This window comes from Topomyia yanbarensis, chromosome 3 (genome assembly GCF_030247195.1).
Source record: "Topomyia yanbarensis strain Yona2022 chromosome 3, ASM3024719v1, whole genome shotgun sequence".
In the NCBI taxonomy this organism is placed as follows: domain Eukaryota; kingdom Metazoa; phylum Arthropoda; class Insecta; order Diptera; family Culicidae; genus Topomyia; species Topomyia yanbarensis.
The window spans coordinates 7,547,126-7,567,193 of NC_080672.1; the positions used below are offsets into that span (position 1 = coordinate 7,547,126).

General features: G+C 41.7%; 1 protein-coding gene and 1 long non-coding RNA gene across 2 annotated transcripts; one reads left to right on the forward strand and one right to left on the reverse strand.

Moving 5' to 3' along the window:
• Positions 1 to 1,158: 1,158 nt before the first annotated feature.
• LOC131693385 (uncharacterized) lies at positions 1,159 to 6,105 on the reverse strand. The gene has a single exon (XM_058981154.1). It carries the CDS (start codon positions 6,103 to 6,105, stop codon positions 1,159 to 1,161), a length of 4,947 nt encoding a protein of 1,648 aa, XP_058837137.1.
• Positions 6,106 to 6,139: 34 nt separating this feature from the next.
• Positions 6,140 to 7,285, forward strand: LOC131691904 (uncharacterized). The gene is made up of 3 exons (XR_009305878.1): positions 6,140 to 6,429; positions 6,513 to 6,893; positions 6,957 to 7,285. It is a non-coding gene; the product is annotated as an uncharacterized LOC131691904 (long non-coding RNA).
• The last annotated feature ends 12,783 nt before the right edge of the window (positions 7,286 to 20,068 follow it).

Here is a 20,068-nt window from a genome sequence, read left to right on the forward strand (position 1 = left end):
GAAAGAGACATTTTTATTAACTAAGATATGGATACGATATTATTAACTACAATAGTGAGATCGATCCTGTAAAACTATTCATCACTGTCGTCGCTTCCAAAAACTTAAAACATGGCGCGCTCTTCCATTTCCGATTTTAGTAAAACTTGAAGTCGCCCGCTTAACCAGAAAGCTCTCAGCGCACACTTTCGTAAACAAAATGAATAGACAACATCATTTGTGTGTATGGTGGCTGGACCAATATGTTCAGAATTTTCCGATTTCTATAAGATTTTCTCACTAAGCATTTATCGTAATATCATACCTTAATCCTTGAACCATGCCAATATGTTGAATACTTCCTTTAATTGCTCGCACAAGTTTCACAAAAGAAGTATAGAGGGAAAAAGGCTCGTTTAGCTGTGTTTGTCCTATTAGTCTCATCAAATTCGCTGGGAGTACTTGATCCGAATCTTACCCATTCCATTCAAAACTTAGTATCTCCTAGAATGTAACGAATTCAGCACTCACATTTTATGTGCATAATATTTGAAAATCAATTAGCAAAAATCGTGTTATCATTGCTCTAGATAGTATACCTTAAAAGTTACTTAAAATCATTTTTGGTCTTCAGAAAAATTTCTTTGAATTTTACCGGTTACTTCGAAGTTAGTAATACTTCTCTGATACTTGTGAGACACCGTACATAAAGCATGCAAAAGTTTTTGGTCATAATTTTGTGAAGTTTATTGTGAGTTTTAGAAATTTACTTGAGGTTCGTTGCAACTTATTTGTTTGAAGTAATGTTCGAGAGTGGACTGTAACTTGGTGAAGATAGGCGAACCGACGAACTCCGCGAATTTTCCACCACGTAATTCGGAAACCGGATAGAAACACTTGCGTTTAGTTTTAATAATGTATTTTCGTCTAATTACATGTGTTACTCTTGCTTAAATTTGCTTCACTAAAAAAAACTAATCTTCGACTGCATGTCTTAACACGACGAAAGTACGATTCCTTATGCCATTTATCCTCCAATACAGGTAGCATTTTTCTTCCCTTTCGCGCGCTTCGTTTGCGTTGCGTTTGTTACGCTGACGTGGCGCAGCGGTGCGTGTTGCCATATTATCTAGGCAGGCTGTGTTTAAAAGTTACACACAAAATTTTCATTCGTGACGTTTAAACGGCCCGAACATCCTCCCCCGCGAGAAGCTGGTTGTCCAATATCGGTAAAGGAGCCAGCTTGTGAATTGGGCGCTTCAAGATACCGACCCTGGTTCGGACATCGACAACACGGATCAATCCATCCGATCCTGAGTAAGTTTTTTCTACTCTTCCTAGTTTCCAATGCTGCGGTGGTAAGTTGTCGTCTCGAATGATTACCACCATTCCAGCTTTAATGTTCTCCTTTCTCTTGTCCCATTTTTGTCGTATCTGCATCTCCTGCAGATATTCTAGAGACCAGCGTTTCCAGAACTCCTCACGCAAATGCTGGACATACTGCCACCTGGAAAGCCGATTGACAGGAATTCCGTCGTAGGTTGGCTCCGGAATAGCAACTAAAGGTCTGTCGATCATGAAATGTCCCGGAGTCAAGGGTTCAAGCTCTGATGGGTCGTCGGAGGCCGCATATAATGGCCGAGAATTGAGCTGAGCCTCAATCTGGCAGAGTAATGTCGAAAATTCAGACATTGTAAGTAGGCATGAATTCAAATTTCTTTTCAAGATTGCCTTCATGCTTTTAACCCCTGCCTCCCAAATTCCTCCCATGTGTGGTGCATTTGGAGGAATCATTTTCCATTCAATCTGTCGGGATTGACAGAATTCTTCTAATTTCAAATTGGTGGTTCGATCCTTGAAAAGGCGGTGCAGTTCGATCAAGTCGTTGCGGGCTCCGATAAAGTTTGTCCCGTTATCGGAAAATATTTGCTCAGGGACGCCACGACGAGAGACAAATCGCAACAATGCGGCAATAAATGCATCAGCAGACAGGTCTTCAACCAGCTCCAGGTGAATTCCCTTAGTAACCAAACACACAAATACGCTCACATATCCCTTTACAGGTGCTACCTTTCTACCAGTCTGCTTAATTAACATAGGACCTGCAAAGTCGACGCCCACCTTGGTGAAAGCGGGAGCTTTGTCGCATCTTGCTAACGGCAGGTCCCCCATGAATTGGCTTGCACACGGAGGTTTTAATTTGAAACACCGCACGCAATTTCTTGTCACCTTACGTACAGCTGAGCGAGCTCCCAAAATCCAAAAGTGACGTCGAAGCTGGGCTAGAAGAGCCGACGGTCCAATGTGTAGGTTCTCACGCTGTACAGCTTCAATTAATCGTTTCACAATCACATCATCCTTTGGTAAAACCCACTGATGCTTCACGCCATACGGCAGATTTGAATGCCGAAGACGCCCGCCGACACGAATCATTCCATCGTCCATAAAAGGGTTCAACATAGAAAATCTCTTGCAGTACTCACCGGACTCAATGATGGCTGCTTCCTTACCAAAATGTTGCAATTGAACCACCCGTACAATCACCTTCAAGGAGTGGCGCATTTCAAACACAGTTGGGAACCGCTGTATGATTCGCTTCTTCTTCACCTTTTCCTTCGCGTTCCAGCAAAATCGTAAGACGAAGGCAAGGATTCGCTGTAGCTTCCTGAAGGACTCGAACTTCTGGAAAATCGGTAACGGCTCCGATTTCATTGTCGTAGAAACAATAGTGGATCGCCGCAACTCAGGTACATCGTCATCGGACAGCGGTTCTGGATCAACCACCTGATATTCTTCATTGCGCAGGAACAACGGTCCATTCCACCAAAGGTCGTTGTTCTCAAGACCATCAGCAGTTTGACCGCGTGACACTACATCGGCCGGATTATCCAGCGTATGAACATATTTCCATTTGAATTTCATTCCTGTCGCAGTAATTTCACTAATTCGATTGCGTACAAACACTTCTAAATGGTCCGGATTCTTAGCTAGCCATGCTAGCACCACTTGACTATCCGACCATAGTGTAATGTCACGAAAAGACAGTTCTAATGCTGAAATCACTGCTCTCACCAATCTGTGCAGCAAAAGCGCAGCTAGAAGCTCCTTTCTTGGAATGGTCAACACTGTCTTCGGAATAATCTTCGACTTGGCACACAGCAACCGTACTACCGTAGCTTGACCAGACACGATTGACCTGATATACACGCAAGCCCCGTATGCCTCCATACTTGCGTCACCAAATCCATGAAGCTCAAAAGCAGCAGCTCCAGTCACTATCACATGACGAGGGATGCGAAGGCGTGTAATACCACACAATGCACTAAGAAAATAATCAAATTTCTTCCTCAAATCACCCGTGAGCTCTTCATCCCATTTCACTTCTTCTTTCCAGATATTCTTCATTAGAAGTTTGCCGACAACGATAACTGGTGCCACAAGTCCCAACGGATCAAACATTCTCGATACCAGTGAGAGCGCTTGTCGCTTGGTTACGTCCTTTTCACTCACTACTGGAAGGGAGATGTACTGGAGAACGTCCAAATCAGGGTTCCACATTAGCCCTAATGTTTTGATCACCTCACTTGTTCCGCTTTCATCAATACTGACCAGTTCGTCCCGGTCCTTTTCCGGAATACGCTCCAGCAGTACCGGATTGTTTGATGCCCATTTGTGCAAATGAAATCCACCAGCCTGAAGGAGATGAATCAACTGCACCTGAGCTTCACTTGCTTCATCCAACTTGTTGAATCCGAACAACGCGTTATCGACATAAAAACTGTTCTTCACTATATCTGCAGCTAGCGGGTACTTGGAGCTTTCGTCGATAGCCAGCTGCAAGAGTGCCCGCGTTGCTAAAAACGGGGCAGAAGCCGTGCCGTAGGTGACAGTTGTCAGCTCTAGGACGCGAAGGGGATCGGAAGGATTTTTCCTCCAGAATATACGAGATAGCGGCGTATGCCGCCGATCGACTAAGACTTGCCTATACATTTTGGCCACATCAGTAGCCAACACATGAAGCGGAATACGGAATCGAAGTGAAATGGACTGTAAATCGCTCTGGATGATAGCACCAATCTTCATTACGTCGTTGAGCGATCGACCAGATACCTTAGCGGACGCATCGAACACTACACGACACTTAGTAGTGGTATTTGAAGGTCGCAGAACAGCATGATGTGGTAAGTACCACTTAATGGTGTCTACTGGATCCTTGTTTACATCAACTTCTTCACAGTGGCCAAGACTCTCGTACTCGTCCATAAATTCCTGGTACTGCTTCATCAAGTCCGGATACCGTAACAATTTTCGTTCCAATCCATGGAACCTTTTTAATGCCATCGACTTAGAATCTCCCAGCTCGCTGACGGACTCCTTCAGAGGCAGCTGGACTATGTATCGCCCGGACGCATCTCTACGATGGGTAACCTTAAAATGCTCTTCACACTCATCCTCATCATTGCACGATTTATCAGCACTAGCAACATCTTCGACTTCCCAAAATCGTTGAATGGACTGGCTTAAATCGTCCATCGTGATTGTATGCGAGTGAACTGCTCCATCTGATGCCGCACCATCATTATACACGCCACCAACAACCCAGCCAAATTGGGTCTCGCGCAAAATGGGTAGACCCTCAGCCAACATGATCTCACCAGGTAGCAACAACTTCAGGAACCATTCGTTACCCAAGAGCATATCCACTTTGCTAGGATGCAAGAACTTCGGGTCAGCCAATTGAACACCAACGGGAATCTCTAATGCACTGTTCATAGCCGACGTAGGGAGATCTGCAGTGACCTTGTCGGTGACAAGGCATTTGATTTTTGCGTGGAAATCAGCGTACCTTGAAGACAGATGCACCACACAATCACTAGCGGATTCTATTTTCGCGCTATTGACTCCGAACAACGTGACCTTTGAAGCATTCAGCATCAATCCCAGCATATCAGCCGCTGAACGTGAAATCAAATTTACTTGGGAACCACTGTCCAATAATATTCTACACGGGTGGGGCTTGTAGTTTTTATCAAAAACATCCACTACCGCCGTGAGCAACAGCACTTGCTGCGAATGAGTAGCCAAGTTGTTGCATGTTGCTACTGTCGGAACCGTTGCTGATGGTGCATTCTCTTGCTCTATTACAGGTGGTTCCGGAGCCACCTTAGATTTGTCCTCTGCGTGCAACAGGCTATGGTGCCGACGCTTGCACTTCTGGCACGATTTGTCCGACGAACAGTCGATACTTCGATGGCCTCTTCTTAGGCAGTTGAAGCAAACGTTTCTCTCACGTACCTTCACCAATCTTTGCGGAACCGGTAGAGATTTGAAATCAACGCAGTTATGATTTGCGTGTACCTTACCGCAGAAATCGCACTTTATTTCCGTCTCGCTCGACGAAACCGTTGCATGTACCTTTTGACCCGGCGGTTTGCTAGGTGCATAAACAGATTTAACGGGAATTGTAGCCTTCTGGTAGCTGATTTCAATTCTCTCCAGAATGAAAGTCTGTTCCTTCAGGAACGCCAGCATTTTTTTGTATTCGGGGAGCTCTCCATGATTAACCGATGACTCCCATAGATGACGAACATCAGAGTGCAACGCTGCGGCCAAAAGCTGAATCACGAAATCCTCTCCAACACCTTCGAATTGTCGTTCAAGAAATTTCAGCCCTTCGACATGTTTACTGCATTCATCCACCAGATTGCGTAGCTCCAAATGACTCTTCTTAGTCATGCGCTTAAGATTCAGCAGACCGTGAATATGGGAATCTATGGCATGACGCTTGTTCTCGTACCGCTCTTCCAGGATTTGCCACGCATGGGCATAGTTGCCCTCATTGATTGTTTTTGCATCAATAAGACCAGCTGCACTACCGACCAGAGCTTTCTCTAGATGGTATAGCTTGACAGCTGGTGGATCTGGACCTCTGTCCACGAGGTCCTTGAACATGGCCTTGAATTTTGGCCAGCTTTCGTACCGACCATCGAATGTGGGAATCGGCATGCGAAGCGGTTGGTGAATTACAACTGGTGCTTGCTGGTTATTGCCATTCCTTGTGAGCTCTGTGGTAGCAGCAGCAGCCGCCGCGGTTGCGTTGATCCTGGTGAGCTGTTCCTCCAACATAATAGAAACATTGGCCCTTATTATCGTTCTCACTTACACGTTCACTTTCACTTCACCTACACGTCACTTCACTTGTTTTTACCTATTACCGTTGTCACCTAAAGTGAAGTGATGAAAATGAACACCGTGAAGTGAGAGTGACAGTGAGGTGATGTTCGGAATAACCATGGCGTGTTATTCATAATTGTCTGCTTCTGTCGATTTCTTTTTTTAGCGGAAACTTTGTTTTTGTATTGAATTGTGCTCTGATACCGACAATGAAGAGGATTATTTGGTAAAAGCAAAAGTTCTTATTTATTTTACTTTAGAGCAATTTCTTCCTAGGTAAGTGCTTTACTTTTATACATTTGTTTTTTTTATAACTAATTGTACCTAACAGTAATCTTCATTTTTGTTTGTACGGATAGCACATCGCCAAGCTGTCCAGAATGTACGGAGGAACCGGTGCCAATCCATTGTTCTGAACTCACAATGTTTCCATGCGACAGCGAGTGTTTGGCCAGGACGAAAGAGAACTTCCTCGCCCTCGGGTCGGAATGTCGGGAAGGATCAGGATCAATCAGCATCAATGAAGGCTTTAGTAATAACATTACCACCAGCTCGCTGCTAAAACATAGTTGGCCAAGCAACGGCAGCAACAGCGACAGAAACCAGCAACAGATAGATTAAGCTGTTGGGGCTCCAAACAAAGTACCAGCATGATTATCCACGTCTCTAATCGACCACCGACTGCGACAATCAATGAGAATGAAGAAACCCAGTGCAGCGGGACCTTTGGGCGTAAGCAGGTCAGTTCTAGTGAACAGCTTGATGTTGAAAAAATTATGCAATCCCTGCTTCACTTTCAACAGGAACCACTAAGTCGGGCATTAAGAAATCCGACTTGTATGCGGATCTCGAAGGTAGGAACGGTATGGTAAATTTGAACGCTATGTCAACCAAGCTCCGTGGTATGGTGGATGATTACGTGTCCGTTTCCAGCGTAGTGTACAGGGTAGCAATGGTCGTTCCCCCGAAGGATGCAATAAAGATAGTACCAGCTCAAAAGGTGGTACCGAGCGTTAATTCGACGAAAGCCTTTCCCGCACTGTCCGAATCCGGTGGCAAGCCGGATGGTCCCGTTAAATCTGCCCAGTGGATTGTCGCTACTAAGGTGAATTCGTCTTCGCTCTCACTTGGAGGTGGTGGCTCAGGGCCCTATTCTCACAGTCACGTCACCTAGTGACTAGAAGAAAATTTCCTTCTAGTCACTAAGTGACGTGACTGTGAGAATAGGGCCCCAGATGCCACTGGTGGAACAGGGACAGTTTCATCGAAAAAGAAACTCCGGCCTCCAACCTGAAGGAGGAAGGCAGCTTTGTGAACTTGAAAGCTCCAACTGGAAAGAAATCTGGCAGGGTGAGGATAGCAGTGGCAACAACAAAGACAAGAACGACAGTAATACTAGTGTGATATGAAATAATTGTTATACTTCCAGCTTTCTTAAATGGCTAATATTTAAACGTGTATGTCTTCAATAAAATAATCAAAGAACTACTTATGTAATGTTCTGCCCGTATGTTCGTAAAAATATTCATTCGTTGCTTTTTATCAATCACAGCGTGATCGTTTTGGTCATCATTACTACCAATTGTTGCTCGCCCCATTTCGAAGTCAAACTTCTGCTTTTTCTATAACTTTTATGGTTTTGGCAGTCCAACACAATTTGCCGTTTGCTTTTCGAAGAAAGCTTTCCGGAAATTTCCTTTGGTTGCTTGTCCTCCTTCACGCCTTGCTAAATGACTTGTTCCAGGTTCTTCAAGAGCTGCATTGTCATGTGCAGCCTAACTTCAAGGTTGCTTGGATCCTCGTTTTGTTCTTCGTTACAAGAGACTGTTGTACTGTGTGATGATGGCGTTCTAAAAACAGAATCTAGATTAGAAAGTGTTACTTATGCTAGATAATTTCCTAGTTGTTCGAAATTTTACCATTGTGATTAACCTTCTCTCAAGAAGGCGTATTATAGTTTGCTCCAAATCATTGAACGAGTGCAACGTATTTGACCCGCCGCCAGTGACCGTTGATTCACCTCAATTGTGCTGCAACTTACGTTTCAGCTGCAGTTTTGTCGGCCAAGACCTGGAAAAAACAGCAAGCAAAACAAAAACCAGAAGAAAATACGGCATTAATATTAAAACTGCCAAACTTACCTTTTCCCAGGCTGCAACGGCACGGGTGGGAGGACACAAGCTATTCAGCGTACTTGTAATAGTCCACCAGAGAGAAGTAACCGATTCCATCGAACTTATATATTTACTTCCTCTAGCTAGCTCGGGATTGTTGACCATAAATCAACGAGGCAGGTAATTTATCGCTTGTTCGCTTTTTCCTGCTAAAAAGTGTACAAAGATTTACAAAAATAATAAAAAACAATTCAAAATTCAATCTTTGAACTTACTCCATTCTACGTGACTGCTTTTCACCTTTGAAAATGATGGTGGAAAAAATACACGAGAAGTGTCATTTTTTTCGACAAAGCGGTCGTGGCGTGACGTTCATAATAACACCGAGTTCATTCAAGTTGTCACTTCGGATGAACTCTTACACATTTTATCACGAAGGTGACATCCGGAATAGGCTGTTGATCACTTCACTTCGTTTACACCGTGAAGTGATACCCGTAATAAGGGCCATTATCGTACAGGATGTCGAACTCTTCATACTGCTGGTCATGTTGTTCGTAGTCCTCGACCGCCGTTAGTTCCATTATTCGCTCGTGAACATCGTTGTAATCCTTTTGAGCTGCTTCTAATTTCCGCAGATACACCTTAACCTCAGCTTCTGTCAGCTGAGCCACTTCCTGTTCATCGGGGCATATAGTATGGAGGATACGAGTAACCTTACCTTTGGCTACGCCACGGCGGTGGACGAGCTTATCCATGTTCTCTCCGGAGACCAACTTCTCCGTCAACTTAACCTTCTTCTTTTTCTTCTTGATGCGAGGGGTCGAAGAATCTAGAGTAGACTGCCCAAGTGCAGAACTAGCTCCAAATTTCGTTGCTTCTTTATGCTTTGGATCACTTCTTTTCGACATGCCACCGTAAACACCACATCAGGTCAAGCCCTATGCTCAACGATGGTTGGGAACACAGCCAAGTCTATGCTCACGCAACCGGTAACTCAAGGGCACAGATGGTCAAATCGAAACCACGAAGAAATCCACTTTGTTTCCCAGAGCGCTCAATGCTCGCTTTTTCAACACTCACAAAAACACTATAAATGGCTACCGCACACCAGTCTTCAAGCTCATAACAAAATGGCGCTGGTACTATTCCAATATGGCGGCCATTTTCCAAACCACGTTTTGCGTAACCACTTTTCACTATGCTGATTTTCTTCCGGTTCCGTAACAGTCGGAGCCGTCGGAGCACTTCACAACCTTAGATTCGGTTCGATGGACCAAAATTATGTTCGAGAGTGGACTGTAACTTGGTGAAGATAGGCGAACCGACGAACTCCGCGAATTTTCCACCACGTAATTCGGAAACCGGATAGAAACACTTGCGTTTAGTTTTAATAATGTATTTTCGTCTAATTACATGTGTTACTCTTGCTTAAATTTGCTTCACTAAAAAAAACTAATCTTCGACTGCATGTCTTAACACGACGAAAGTACGATTCCTTATGCCATTTATCCTCCAATACAGGTAGCATTTTTCTTCCCTTTCGCGCGCTTCGTTTGCGTTGCGTTTGTTACGCTGACGTGGCGCAGCGGTGCGTGTTGCCATATTATCTAGGCAGGCTGTGTTTAAAAGTTACACACAAAATTTTCATTCGTGACGTTTAAACGGCCCGAACAAGTAATATTGTAAAACTTGAAGACACCCCATGATATTTGAATTTTTTTTCCATAAATCCTCTTGAAAATTCGTAAACTTTCCAGAAGTTCTAAAGATTTCGATCAAGATCGTAAAACTTTTTGGAGTTCGCAGAATTACCCCGAGTTTGGTAAAAGATGAATGAATATCGTGAACACTGCTGTTTATGTAAAATGTTTGAGTGCATGAAAACTCTCTGAAGTTTGAAATATTTTCCTAAATTTTATACAACCGGCGAATTGTCATCCTTAAGGCTCATTGAGATTCTCTGATGTTTGACAAAAAAACTATGAATGATAGGAATATCGTACAAATTGTCTGTAGTTCTAAGGATTTCCTTGTAAGTTAGCAAGCTTCCAAAAATTTATAAGACTTTCAAGATACTTGTAAGACGTCCCTAAAGCTCGTAGGATTCTTTTCATACTAGGTAGAATTTCTTGATGCATTTATGGTTTACTTAAACTATGGAATACTTTGCTGAAGTTTGCAGAACTACTCTGAGTAGCACAGAACCCTTTTTTTTTATTCATTTCGTTTATTTGATAGGCACAAATGCGTTAGCTTGGCGGTGCCAAATGCTTTTGTTTTTACATTTTGGATATCTTAAAACTAGGAGGTTACAATGTTGAAATATTTTTTTACAAAGGAAAAGAAAGTTTACAGCTATCTTAAGACTAGAAATAGGATTCAATATACAAAAGAGGGCCAAAAGATTTTTTTTATGAAAAAATTTAAAACAAGGGATTCACTTTGATATACAAGAGGGGGAGTAATAGTATTTTACGAAATATTTTACGGTTATCTTAAAACTAACAATATAGTTTAGTACACAAAAGGGGGAACAAATATTTATGAGAAATTTCACAGAAATCTTAAAACTAGGGATTCAATTCTATTTACAAGATGGAGGACAAGAGTTTCAATAAGAGTAAAAATTATAGCTAACTTAAAACTAGGAATACAGAATACTAATTTGAATTTTTTAACTAAAACTTATGCTTGGTCAAGATATTCAAAGGGTGGCTTATTTCCGCATCAGTGTAGCAGCAGTTGTATCAAGGACAGGGGAGAGACAGGGAAAGAAGAGCAAAACTTGCAACTTTCGCTCGAACGGCGGGGGGGGGGGGGGGGGGAGGGGGATCAGCGTATCAAATTTGCGCCTCAGTATAGTAAGTCGTCGAGTACCGGATTGGCGGATGTTATTCTTCGGACCCGCGGGGAATCTTTCAAAAGTCATCGGACCTCGAGTCGCTCTCGCTTCAGTTTCCTTCTATGCAGGCGTAGTGGTAAGGGCGATGGCGGTTACATAGTGGCACTCTGGAGCTGATCGGTTCCACAAGGCAGGAGGAAACTCTAAAAACGAGAAATAAAAGAGAGGGGCTAAATTGGGATATTTATCGTTTTTATGAAGGTATAAATAAGGGACATATAGGGGAAATCACGAGTTGCCAGCATATCTCGGACTGGTACATTGGGTGGTCTACCTCGGGCCCGAAGGGATTCCTTTAACTGAGACCTGGCGTCACAATACCCGGCGCACACCCAGACAACGTGTTCGATGTCGTGATAGCCCTCGTCACAAGCGCACAGACTACTCTCCGCAAGCCCAATACGCCGCAAATGCGCATCCATGGTGTAGTGATTGGACATAAGTCGGGACATTACACGAATAAAATCCCGACCCACATCCATCCCCCCGAACCAAGGCTTCGTTGATACCTTTGGGATAATCGAATGTAGCCATCGTCCAAGTTCCCCATTGCTCCACGAGGTTTGCCAACTGTTGAGCGTCCTCTGACGACAAATACTAAAAAATTCGTTGAAGCAGATTGGTCTTTCGTATATGTCACCATTTAATGCGCCCGCCTTTGCTAATGAGTCGGCCTTTTCATTGCCCGGGATAGAACAATGAGAGGGGACCCAAACAAAGGTAATCTGATAAGATTTTTCAGATAACGTACACAAGGACTCCTGTATCTTCCCCAGAAAATACGGGAATTGCTTTTTAGGCTTCACCGCACGAAGAGCCTCGATAGAGCTGAGGCTGTCCGAAACGATGAAGTAGTGATCTGTGGGCAGAGTGTCGATGATCCCAAGGGTGTACTGAATTGCAGCTAACTCTGCGACGTAAACTGAAGCGGGATCATTGAGCTTGAATGAAGCGGTGATAGTATTGTTGAAGATACCGAAGCCAGTGGACCCATCGAGATTTGATCCGTCAGTGTAAAACATTTTGTCGCAGTCGACTTCTCGGAATTTATTATAAAATATATTGGGGATCACCTGCGGGCGTATATGGTCCGGGATTCCACGAATCTCTTCCTTCATGGATGTGTCGAAGAATACAGTAGAATCAGAAGTATCTAGGAAACGGACACGGTTGGGATTGTACGAAGAAGGATTGATGCTCTGTGCCATGTAGTCGAAGTACAAGGACATAAAACGGGTTTGAGAATTAAGCTCGACGAGCCTCTCGAAGTTTTCAATTACCAACGGGTTCAGAATGTCGCATCGGATGAGCAATCGATATGAGAGTTCCCAAAATCGATTTTTCAGCGGAAGAACGCCCGCCAGCACTTCGAGACTCATCGTATGGGTCGAGTGCATGCAACCCAAGGCAATGCGCAAGCAACGATACTGGATTCTCTCCAGTTTGATGAAGTGTATGTTCGCAGCGGAGCGGAAACAGAAACACCCGTACTCCATCACCGACAATATCGTTGTTTGGTACAACCTGATCAGGTCTCCTGGGTGAGCACCCCACCATGTTCCGGTTATTGTTCGGAGAAAATTGATCCTTTGTTGGCATTTCTGTTTCAGATACCTAATGTGACATCCCCAGGTACCTTTAGAGTCGAATCAGACCCCGAGATATTTAAATGTGAAAACCTGGTTGATCGTTGCACCCATTAATAAAAGCTGGAGTTGCGCCGGCTCACGCTTCCTAGAAAAAACAACCAACTCAGTTTTCTCCGTGGAGAACTCAATACCCAGCTGAAGAGCCCAAGCAGACAAATTGTCCAAGGTATTTTGTAATGGTCCTTGCAAGTCGGCAGCTTTGGGCCCTGTAACAGAGACCACCCCGTCGTCTGCAAGTTGCCTTAGCGTGCATGAATTGGCAAGACAATCGTCAATGTCATTCACGTAAAAATTGTAGAGCAGGGGACTTAGACATGAGCCCTGGGGAAGACCCATGTAGCTAAATCGCGATGTTGTTAAATCGCCATGCGAAAAATGCATGTGCTTTTCAGACAACAGGTTTAGCAAAAAGTTATTTAAAATTGGCGAAAGACCATGCTGGTGCAGCTTCTCTGACAGAATGTTGATAGAAACTGAGTCAAAAGCCCCCTTAATATCCAAGAAGACTGATGCCATCTGCTCTTTGTTAGCATAGGCCATTTGGATTTCTGTAGAAAGCAACGCAAGGCAATCGTTCGTCCCTTTGCCTTTGCGGAAGCCAAATTGTGTATCTGACAGTAAGCCATTTGCTTCAACCCAATTGTCGAGGCGAAACAAGATCATTTTCTCGAATAACTTCCGAATACAGGACAGCATTGCAATCGGCCGATACGAGTTGTGGTCGGAGGCTGGTTTTCCTGGTTTTTGGATGGCGATGACCTTCACTTGCCTCCATTCATAAGGGACAATGTTACCCTCAAGAAACTTGTTAAATAAATTCAACAGGCGCCTTTTTGCAGTGTCAGGCAGATTCTTCAGCAAGTTGAATTTGATTCTGTCTAACCCTGGGGCGCGCACAGAACCCTTGACATAACCTCTCTAAAGTATGCAGAAGTAACATGGAACCCGTAAAACTTCTCTAAAATGTGTCGCATTTTGTTGAAGTTTACAAAATCAAACGAAAAACAAAATTGTTGGTAGGTGTACGTACTATCGAGGCAAAATGTACGTACTATCGAAGGTACGTACTATCGAGGTATACCTGTGCATCCTGCATGCAAATAAAATATTTGTAGTACTGAGAAAATTTTGCAAAATATTTGCATTATGGGAAAACTACAACTATTTTCAAATGTTCACACCCTCAAAATGAAAGAGGTATCCCTTAGAAACGTTGCACTATGGGTAGACATGTGACCAAAAATCGAAAACTACATCAACTCAAATTTAATTCAGTTCTATTCAAAGCTTGTATATTAACTATAATTAATTCATGGCTATTCAGAAAAATATTTGTTAATATGGATGTTTGACGATGAAAATTTTCAAAAGAGACATTCCACGTGCGATATTTAAACTCTTCGTAACTCAATTGAAATTTGAATGAAGCATAAGCTCAAATATGTCATATGAAAACTAAGAACACCTTTTCGTGGTGATATTGAAAATGCACATTCGTTGTATTGGTATGAACTTTTTGAAAAATGAGGTTTGATCCGCCCAAAAGTATCCACGAATTAAATCCGGGAAAAAAGTCTCCCAAAGTCCCCACTCTCGATGGGGGATGCAAGTACAATGTGTCTTCTAACTTATCGTCGTCCATATCTGCTCTATACTGAGTACACTTCAATTGATGTTTCAACGGCAGTCACAATTAGTAGTGAGGCATTGGATAATAATTCAGCACACCTTTCGTTCGAGTTTTTCATATTGTAAGTTAATTAGCGAGGATTTCAATCAGAGTTTATGCTTGTGACAGATAGTTGATACATTTTTGCCATCCTGATAGTTTGAACCATTTCTTTTTCACAGTATTTGTTTGTATAGAACTTATTTATACATGTTTTCTGAACGAGAATTCCGAACGAAAAAATATGTAAGCTATAAGAATGACTGCAAAGAGACTGCATTATAATCAACTGAATGCGCGCCTTTTATGCTATTAACATAGCCTAGATACTTCACACTATTTATTTTAATGCAAATGAAAACCTTGAAATTTCTACCTGTCTCATTCACGAATCGCATTTTCCCTCTTTCGCTCTCTTTTCAAGGAGCTTAAAAGCACATGTGACCTTGTCTCAATTTACTATATTTAATTGCGCGTTAAAATACTGGACCAGCAAATTATATTCTATACAAAAAGGCAGTGTTACTACGAATCACTCATGTTTACCAACATGTCTATCGGCAAAGACAGACTTGTCTCTCTTTACGTATCTGTGTCTAATGACCCTGCCACTTTTAGTCTTTCGATCTGTATATTTCACAGCCTTGCTCTCACTTGAGTACTATGGCTCTAAAATTTTCATAACTTTCCCTACTTAGGAATCTTTAGGTAATTGAATATCGTTAAAAATTAAAAATGAAAGTGTGACTACAAAAGTCGAAATAAAAATAAAAAACCAAACACTTCTACAATTATATTGAACATAACCAGCCATAGAGTCAAAATTTGAAGAAATAAGAAAAGCACAATTGCACCACTAGGTGGATTAAAACAGGTTTATCTTCTAGTTACTTCAACATAAGTGAATACAGATGGTTGCTTATATGTTGGACACCATCAGAAGGCAAATTACCTAAACTGTAAGGAGTATTTCTCTAGTGCTTTGGTTGTTTAATTATTGACTTCTAATTTATAGTTAGGGAGTCCAGGGTCTGCTGGCGATGGTTTCACTAATCATGTGTAATCTTTTTAATTTAAGAAGATCGTGTAAAAGAGAATGCGTTGCATAATAGAGCAGACTGTTGGTTTCACCTCAAACTTTTAAATATATAACGTGGAAATCTCGCCAACTTCTTCAAGTGAAATTCTGAAGTAAACAAACAAAAAAATTATTTTGTTTGTGGTTACGTATATCACATATACGGCCACGGAATAATGCGACTAAACGATACGGCCATATAGGACTAAAATAGGCTCTTTACTCTAACACGCTCGAAAACACAAAATATCGTTTACAACGTGTACGAAACAGAATGTAATGCAACATAAACGCATTGAAGCGCTGTACTTGAAGTGCAGAACTTGAGACAGCGCCATATGTCTAATTCAACAGGAGAAAAAAAAGATTTTGCCAACTAGCCCCAGACTCCCCTAAATATTATTAAATGATAAGAATATTCGTATTCTAACAGCAACATCCGCCCAAAGTTTTTAAAACATACTTCTTTTCAGCTAAAATTGCACATAATGCTGGTTTCGGTACGATAAGTAATCACTAAAGACTGAAAAAAAATTTGCCCAGGTGCCCAACACCGCCTCTAGGCGGGCAAAGTATTTTACCAAAAAACCTAAACTTCCGATTAATTCCACTGAACCAATTCACATCTACAGTGAAATGCTAGTAACAAGCTACTTAAAAAAATATTTTTTTTTAGTTATTGAAATTTCCAAAAATAGTTTATTTAATGAAGATTACCACTAAACACAAAACAGTTTTTTTACAAATTTTCCTCGAATTTTCAATTTTGAGCTTCAATTGCCTTTAACAGAAAGCTACGAATATTCAAACAATGTGTGTGTGTGTATGAAAGGTGTGAGCGTTGGGAAGAAATGCTAGTGTGTATGATAACATACAATCATGTTTTAGTAGTTTTATTTTGATTTTTAGAGGCGGTGGTGGGAACTAGAGTGTTAAGTTTTTTCTATCGAATCAATCAATTTTTTTAAGGTGAGGATAGGCGCAAAAAATCATACTGACTGTATGCACTACTGACGCCATAAAAAATTCAAAAGGAGGGGGCGGCCCAATCTTTGTTCAAAGAAAGAAAATAATTCGGGTGAACCAGATTAATGTTAAACGCAAAGATAAACAATGAGTCACGGTGACATATAGTGATCCTGCAGCAAGAAACGCGGCTTGCAGAAGAATCATCCTAATTCTAAATCATCTGAAAGGGATTCGGGATTTCAAAGCCTTCTGTTCGCGAAGTGGAATGTTTATTGAAAGACCAAATATAGCTTTACTGAAGACACATTATATCCAGTTTCATCACATCAGAAAGGTGGTACTGGTCAATTTTTCTTAAGAATAACTCTTTGTAAGCCCCGTAGTCTAAAAATAGAGATCAATAAAAATTGATAGATTCGTTTAAAAACATCTTCGAGTTGAAATCGTAACCAATGCATAATTATAACAGATGAGTATTATTTAATTGGTTTTCGTAGATTTTCATAGTGTTATATCGCCCCTATTATAAAGCATGACCAAACTAAACAGACAAATGAATCCTCGGTGCATGTACTTCTGGTTTCAATTGGCTCAGTCCGAAGTAAAACGTGTCATACTTGGCGGTATGGATGTAGTCTACGTCGTATGCACTTCTATTGTATCAGATATTTTTTAGTTTTACAACCAAAGGTTGTCCACGGAATTATTACCGTAGGTAGAAACCGTGACCAAAAATTAAATCGTTATCCAAATTAGGAAAAAGTTCAGTTTGTGATATGAAATATTCCAAAACATTTTTAAATGGTAATCATAAACTTTTTCGCAATAGTATCTGTAACTTCCCTCCCAACTATCTTCTACTTTCATTAAATTTTTATTTCATTTTTAGCAAAATCGGATTTTTAGCTGCTTCGTAATTGTCCAATATCTTTCGATTTACTGAATTTCCGAGTAGTTTGACGTATTGTAGTCTTGTGCACAAAATTTATTTTGATTATTCCATACAATTTAGAACTGATTTCATATAACGCACGATGTCAAGTCAGGCCAAAACACCGGAAAGCCACAGTCCTAATTATCTACGTTTGAGGAAAGTTACATAATAATAATGGTTAATAATCACCGTTATGACATAAATCTTACCTTGTTTGCTGCAACTGCAGATTGCTTGCCAGACCTTTTCTGAAGCGCCATTGATTTAGTATTACCAAGGAGATGCCCTGGTGGAACGTTTTCATCCAGATAACGCAAGTTGAAGTTGAAGATCAGATTGTAGCCTTTTGCCGCTTTACAGCGTGAAAAAAATCCAACGATTGATAATAAATGGAAATTTTTTGGAATCTTCTATCTATGATTGGAATTTTTTTTTTTTTTTTAATTCGTTTATTTGACACGGCTCATAGCGGTAGCTTTACGGAGCCGTGGATCTTTTATACGTTTACAATAAATGTAAAAATAAAAATAAACAATAAATTAATTAATTGGATCTCGTGCGCGCAACTTTTTATTGCGAGCGGAGACCTTTTTTCGCGAGGTCTGTTGGCAAACAGCGTCAGGGGGGTCATTTAATTCTCTCTTGTTTTTCACGTCCCGGTCGAAGCTGGCTTGGTGTCCGGGATCAGATGTTCTCCCTTGCTTCTTGCACTTATTGTTGATCAGTGTAAATCCGTCGTCATTGTTACTGCATTCGTAGCCGAAGATGCTTACAGTTGCTTTTGGGGTGCTGGATGATTCTTTTGCGGTTGTCATTATGGTCTGTGCAACTGCTGCCACAAATTTGGCCACCGTTTGTGGTTCAGGCATTGGTATTGAAAACTCTGTTTTGGGTTGGTTTGCCGTAGATGAGTTGGCAATCGGCTGAGATGCGTCTTCCTCTGCATCTTCCGCGCAAGGTTGTCCATGATGAGCTGTCTGATTACAATACTTGCACGTAGGAGTTTGCCCCTCATGGGTGCATAGCGTAGTTTGCATAATTGTAGTTCCATGAGTATTGAGTTTTATTGCCAAGTAGGAGGGTATAGGCCTTTCAACCCGCATCCTCACTACAAAAACGCCGTTAGGAGTACCCGGGAAGAAGTTTCTCCAAGTATCAGGTGTAACGGATTCTACTTCTCCGTATTGCAACATGCATTTTGCAATTGGCTCAGGAGGGGTACGAGGTGATAGGTCATATAACCTTACATCTATATAATCATTCTCAATGTATACGGGAATCTTAATTCCAGCGTTGTCACTTTTAACCACGTGTTTTAAGTTGTTCTTCAAAACGAAACGCTCGGCTTGTGCTAACGTGTTGAATGATATTAACACTACATTGCGAAGATGATGATACTGAAGGTACAAGACTTCCGCAAGTCTAAGTTGCATTTTTACCTTCAGAAGGTATTCCACTTCACTAAAACTCGGTCGTTTTAAACAAAATTTAAAGTCAACGACCGCTGCGTTGGGTCGGAGTAGAGCTTTTTCGTCAACTTTACTCATGATGGCAAGAATAATCCGATATTTCCTTTGTTCTCGAGACAATGCACACTAGATCGAGAGGCCTGTTGTTCACTTGGCTCGATTGTACGTCTGACTGCGGCAGAAGTAGAAAGTAGACTGATATGATTGGAATATATGAGATCAATAAAACATGCCTACGTAATGTACCATTCTAGTGCTTTTTGAAAGAGGATATATGGTCTAGAATACATAAATACGCTGCGGTAAACGAACAACGAACACTGTAAACCACTGAGTTAAATATAGTTGCAATACTAAATAAAGTCTATTCAATCAATTTCTTTAATTTATTTGCGCGACTATTCCGGTGGTAGCAAATGATAAATATTCAACGTGTCAAATAATTGGACATTTCATTTGCGGTCAAAAACACCAGCGATTAGACAAAAAACGAATCTGTCTTCCTAGCGGTTTTTTCCTGCAAATACCAACACTGCAATTGAACGCATTCAATCGGATAAAGTTTATCCGATTTCCTAAATTGATTTTTTCGCTCGCTACGCGAAACCAAACTGTACGCAATGAACTAGCGCAAAAAACGTTAATCGCCGTTTTTTGCGCACCGATAAAGAATACGAATCCTTTTGCAAATTTTATGCCAGAAAAAAGTTGCGTTTTACAATTTTCCGCTTGAAATAGCTCCTCCCGACGGCTTTCCATAGGCGATTTCCGCTGGTGATGTGCTGTACCGATACATACACACAGTTTAATCATCCTCCCACGGGAATCGAAAACTTTTTCAGAGCCATCACACGACGCAGTCTGCCCAGTCCAATGCAAACTGAGGATTTCCCCGGTTGACGTTCGAATCTGATGACGCGTAAGTTGAAGTCAGGATGCTGCCGGATCCCTCAACCATGCTGCTGCAAAAGCCGACCCCACTTAGGTTCATGTGAGCAGATTGAATGGTGTTTTTGTTGGTCGTTTTGGGATTATTTGGTGGTTATTCGATGTACGATATTGGCATATCAATGTAATCCGCTCAGCACACTCCAACTGATGATGGTCATCCCAATACTCTTGTGGGAG

Excerpts from the sequence above, each read along its gene's own strand:
- LOC131693385 (XM_058981154.1), bottom strand. The coding sequence starts at position 6,105 with ATGTTGGAGGAACAGCTCACCAGGATCAACGCAACCGCGGCGGCTGCT.